Source organism: Branchiostoma belcheri, unplaced genomic scaffold (genome assembly GCF_001625305.1).
Source record: "Branchiostoma belcheri isolate BF01 breed outbred unplaced genomic scaffold, Haploidv18h27 scaffold90, whole genome shotgun sequence".
NCBI lineage: Eukaryota > Metazoa > Chordata > Leptocardii > Amphioxiformes > Branchiostomatidae > Branchiostoma > Branchiostoma belcheri.
Genome location: NW_017804576.1, coordinates 624,810 through 630,287, shown reverse-complemented (window position 1 = coordinate 630,287; position 5,478 = coordinate 624,810). Strand labels below are relative to the sequence as shown.

Here is a 5,478-nt window from a genome sequence, read left to right as displayed (position 1 = left end):
ACAACAGAATCTGTGCTGCACACGCTGCTTTCGGAAGGATAGCCAAACGTGTATTCCTGAACCACGACCTCAGCCTTCAGACCAAGATCATGGTGTTTCAAGCCATCGTCCTCTCCACCCTCCTATATGGCTCTGAACTGTGGGTTCTGTACAGGAGTGACTTAAAAAGGCTGGAGCGCTTTCAACAGCAGAAGCTCCGTGCAATCCTGAAGATAAAATGGCAAGAACGTGTCTCAAATGATTCTGTTCTTCTGCAAACAAACCTCCCCAGCATCGAGACGACTGTAGCCCGACATCGCCTCCGCTGGGCAGGGCATGTCAGAAGAATGCCGACCACTCGACTACCCCGCCAGATCCTGTTCTCTCAACTTGAATCCGGCACAAGACCGAGGGGCGCTCCCAAACGTCGGTTCCATGATCAGCTAAAGGCCACGCTCCTTTGCTGCGGCATTGACCATGACAACTGGGAGACCCTCGCCGAGGACCAAACTGCGTGGCGGAGCACCGTCGCACAGGGAACAACCTACATGGAAACCCAACGACGGATGACAGCAGAGGCAAAGAGACGGAAACGACAAGAGCGGCTCCTCCTCCCGCGACCGCCACCTACTCTGACTTGCACAAAGTGCCCCCGACGTTTTTATACTTCATTAGGCCTGACCAGCCACCTAAGACATCGACACCCCCAGAACAGTTGAGGATGAGACGACACGAACCCAGATGCTCGGACCCGAGCTGAGGCCAGACAGAGACTTCCGTAGGCTGAAAGCCGATGTGGTGGAGTTGTACAAGATCTCCCACGGATTTGATAAACTGCGGACAGAATGTTTACGCCAAGCTTATCCAAAAAGACTAGACCACATGCTTACAAGTACCAGGTACAAAAATCAAATGGACCCAGGTCCAACTTCTTCCCTGTGCAAGAACAACCCCAATTTGGAACAAACTGTCACCAGCCACAGTAAACAGCAGCTCAGTAAATGTATTTAAGACCAAGGACGTTGAACGTCCTTGTTAAGACCAAGTTGGCTATAGAGTGGTAAGGACCACCCTGATAGATATGGATACGCCTTCTCCCACTGAATGCCCAAACTGTTTATACCCCAAAGACGGCCTCATTACCCAGTAAGGGTACCTAATGGCCTGGATTCAGGTGAATTATTTAAGCGTCAGAACCCAGGTGTACTGTACGAGGTATCAACACTCTGTTCCTCTCCCCTGCAGGAAGGTAAAGTAGACCTGAGGAAGATCCCGGTCCCCCCGAACAGGTACACTCCCCTGAAGGAGAACTGGATGAAGATTTACACGCCTGTGGTGGAGCACCTGAAGTTACAGATCAGGTTCAACCTCAGGACAAGACATGTGGAGATTAAGGTGAGGTGGTCAGCAGGGTTCTAGCTAGGATTTAATTTTAACATAGTGGTACTGGCCGCATGTCAAGGGAGCGAAGCGACTAGAGGGGGGATGGGGCGGAGCTTTTAAAAAATTGAGCTAAAATTAAAGTAAAAAGGGGCCATTTGAAGGATACCCAAAGGAAAAAAATGTTATTTCTAAGGTGTGTACAATGTATCCTTGATTGGTGATTTTTCACATTTGATCTGGCATTCTTGAACAAAGAAATACACTGTCACAATGCCCTTATGCTGTATTGAAAATTTAGAGTGGGGGGTCAAAATTATAGTGTAGGGGGGAAAATTTAGCATAGGGGGTGAAAATTTTAGCGTAGGGGGCCCCTACGCTACTTCGCGCTAGCTAGAACCCTGGTCAGGCTTGAGAACCTAAGGCCACACCAAATGGATGTGCCCTAAGCTAGGTCCACATATACCCAGTTATAGGATTCAATTTTGAATTCGTTTGGTGGCAAAGGTCATTTACTAGTACAGATTTAGTTATGTTTACCTTTGCAGAAGGAAAATATATTGTTTTTGCTGTTTCTTCAGACTTCTTCTTTTCCAAACACATAAGACATCTGTCACCAGGAGCAACATATTTAATGAGTACACTGTTATATGTATGCTAGAGAGAGAGAGAGAGAGAGAGAGAGAGATGATTATGGTTGTAGATAGAAAAGTCATCCTACATGTACCTACTAGGGTTTTGTATTTATGATGTTGGTTCAAATGGGTGATTTCTTTCAGTCATGCAAGGAGACCAGAGACGTCGGTGCTCTACAGAAGGGAGCAGACTTTGTACGGGCCTTTACCCTCGGCTTCGACGTGGAGGTAGAAACTGTTTTAGTCATTGTAATTGTAAATAAAAGAAGCACTCTTTATTCACAACCACTTATTTAACATTACCAAGAGCCGATTTTTTAATGACCGTCTGTCATCTTCATCAGGGCAACTATGACTGGTTCATTGTGCACTGAAGCTCTTGTTAAACAAGTGGTTGGGAATAAAGAACTTTGCTAGTCAATCATTCAGGAACGGCACAATTCTTTATTCATATCCACTTGTTTAACGAGAGCTCATGTTTTTATGACCGTCTGTCATCTTCAACAGGGCTACTATCATTTATAGAGCCATACATAGTACAGGACCAGTTTGCTTTGCTTAGTTCAGATCTGAAAAGGTCGTTTAATATTATTACGAGGAATACCAGTGTTCTCGCCAGGCCTTTTGAGCATAGGGGCCCCCTATGCTGTGATTTGGACCCCCTATGCTGTGATTTGGACCCCTATGCTGTCTTTCAAGCAGCATAGGGGTGTTTTTTGGGGGGGAACCTTCATAAATCTTGCAAAAATAAAAATATAACTTTAGATTGAAGCTATAGTAAAGGGAAAACCTTAACTTTACAAAATCTGTCCCCCAATAAGTGAGAAATAGTGTCTCAGGGGGTTATGAGTTTCAAAGTTTTTAGGCACAATACGCGACTTGCGCCGCGAAAGTTGCCCTTCTGTACCTGACCCCTATGCTGTAAAAAAAATCCTGGTGAGAACACTGAATACACATGTTTAGCTGACAAACAACAATGCTATGATCTGATGAACCAAGTGGTGCTAACATAATGTGGGGACATAATGTGGGGCCCGACATCAGCTCAGCTGCCAGGGCTTCCACTGTATTGCATTGTATTGTTGGCAATTTAAAAAAAGAAATAAATAATATGACTGGTTCATTGTGCACTGAAGCTAGGTGTTCCAAATGTCAGCTCTATCTTGTTAAACAAGCGGTTGTGGAAAAAAAAAACTTTGCTGTTCAATCATTTGCCAATCTGATGAAATTATTTACAGAAATAATTGCAGATTCATAATTTCAGTTCATAATCTAGAATTTGAATCAAGAAGTGTGTAAGTTATAAGGATAGCTAACTTTCCTTAAACCATTCTTTAAATCATCTTTCCAGGATGCTTTAGCCCTGGTCAGACTAGATGATCTCTTCTTGGAATCATTTGAAGTTGCTGATGGTGAGATTCCTTGTGCCTTTCTATTTGTTTGTGTGTTTGTTTGTTTGTTTATGCCTCTGTTAATTCTGAGCTGGTGTGTTATGCCAAAGGGCGGTTATACCGGCTATACCAATTCACATACAGATTCATGATAATAATACTGAAATTGGCCTCCTGGCCGCTTTTCATTGGGCTCCCAAAGTAAGAAATCAGGGTTTGAGTTTTGACAAATAAAAACTAGATATAGGTTACATGTTTGAAGTCATACTGAGTCCATAAACATATCTTCTTGATCTTGAAGTAGTACTGTGTAACACCCCTCAGTTGGGGTCAAACACGCAGGGGGGGGGGGAGTGCGCAGCGTTCTAAATACTCCTCAAGTGTAGCAGAGCAGCTTCCTTAAACTTGTCGGCCTCTGGTATTTCTGGTAAGGCCTGCGGAAGCGCATTCCAGTCTCTAACATTCCTTGGGAAATACGAATACCTATAGCAATCCTTGTGGAATGTTAGAGTCTTGTAGGAACTCGGGTTTGCGATTTACGCGGTGCGGACAAAAGCTGAGTAGCAGCCAGTAAGGCAATTTTATTGCAGGGAGTATGTTTTTGTTTGCTTGAGTGTGGATTTCATTACCTTTATTTGTGTTATTGGGATCTCCTTTGTGGATGATAGAGATATACAGTCAAACCTGGCTATAGTGGTCAATGAAATACACATTTTTGAAGAGAGAATGGTTTATTCAACAAAAACCCTTTGCAGCACAAGTGCTGAATTGCGGTTTCCTTACACAGAAATATTAGGCTTATTAGCATTATTCATTGCAAATAAGAATTAAAACAAGTCATAAATCCTATAAAATCAAATAAAATCACTACCATCACGACTTACAGTTCTGCTATAACCTTAAGTGTTATTCAGAATGCGGACACATTTTGTTAGAACATTGTGTAAAAACACGAATATGTGGTATGTTGTACATTATTTTTTTTTTGTGTTCTATCTTACAGTCAAGGCATCTTTGAAAGGAGAACATTTATCCAGAGCCATCGGCCGGATAGCAGGGAAAGGGGGAAAAACAAAGTTTACTATCGAAAATGTTACAAAGACAAGAATAGTTCTTGCAGACACGTAAGTGATGTGGATTTTTTTATCATTAATTTTGTGGTCTTAAGTCCCTAAGTCTTTATCCTTCAGTTTGTCAAGTTTGTCATATCTGCTTAGTAGTAAATGGTAACCTGTAACATGCTTTATTACGTGTATCTGAGCTAGTTGTAATGAGTGTCCAGATGCTGGTGACAGCATGCCAGAGGCTAATTAAATGTGAGATTACTTTATGTTTTGAGTTCTTGAGTTGTCTTGCAGTTATTAGTCATACAATGTAGTAAAAGATTAGCCATGCGTTTCCTTTAAAAGTTGTATGTTAATCTTAATGTCTGTGTTACAGTATGTCAATGTGTATGCTTCAGATGGCTAATGACTAGATATTAAAAAGGAAGAGTTAACAGCAGGTACTGTTTATTTTGCAGAAAAATCCACCTCCTTGGGTCCTTCCAGAACATCAAGACAGCCAGAACAGCAATCTGTAACCTTATACTTGGTACGTATATACATATTAGGGCCATACCAATTTAATTTGTTGGTTCTCGGATTCGACTCTTCGTTTTTTTCTGATTTGCAAAAAAAAAAAAAAAATGATTCTGGTCCTGAATCAACTGAAAAATACAAGTTTATTAAAAAGTCCAAAGGAGCTCGCGGGCAAAAATTGCCCGAATTACGTCCTGGTTACATACTTCATGAGTCAATGTACACATTACAAAGTTTAACATTACAAGTAACGTCACAAGCAGAATTATCTTAAAAAAAACAGCATCTCAATTACAACCAATTCTATACCATAAAAAGCAAAGCGAACACACTTAGCATTACATATAATACAAAGTGATTACTGTGTATCAAGTGTTGGTCTGTTATTATACAACCGGATAGCACAGTGTAAGAAGGAATTGCGCAGTCTCTTTGTACGAGCTGGAGGCAGACTGATCCTCTCAGCGTTTCTCAGGGACAGTCCAGTTGCTGCAGACCTTGTCGGCGGAACCA

The 5,478-nt window shown here is 42.0% G+C and overlaps 1 protein-coding gene across 1 annotated transcript in view; it reads left to right on the top strand.

Moving 5' to 3' along the window:
• Nucleotides 1-5,478, top strand: part of LOC109487955 (RNA-binding protein PNO1-like) — a 7,829-nt gene that overhangs the window by 1,176 nt on the left and 1,175 nt on the right. The window contains exons 2-6 of the mRNA XM_019792075.1: nt 1,225-1,374; nt 2,139-2,222; nt 3,346-3,406; nt 4,389-4,509; nt 4,908-4,978. Of these exons, the coding sequence (XP_019647634.1) occupies nt 1,225-1,374; nt 2,139-2,222; nt 3,346-3,406; nt 4,389-4,509; nt 4,908-4,978 (487 nt within the window). The remainder of the gene's footprint in view (nt 1-1,224; nt 1,375-2,138; nt 2,223-3,345; nt 3,407-4,388; nt 4,510-4,907; nt 4,979-5,478) is intronic.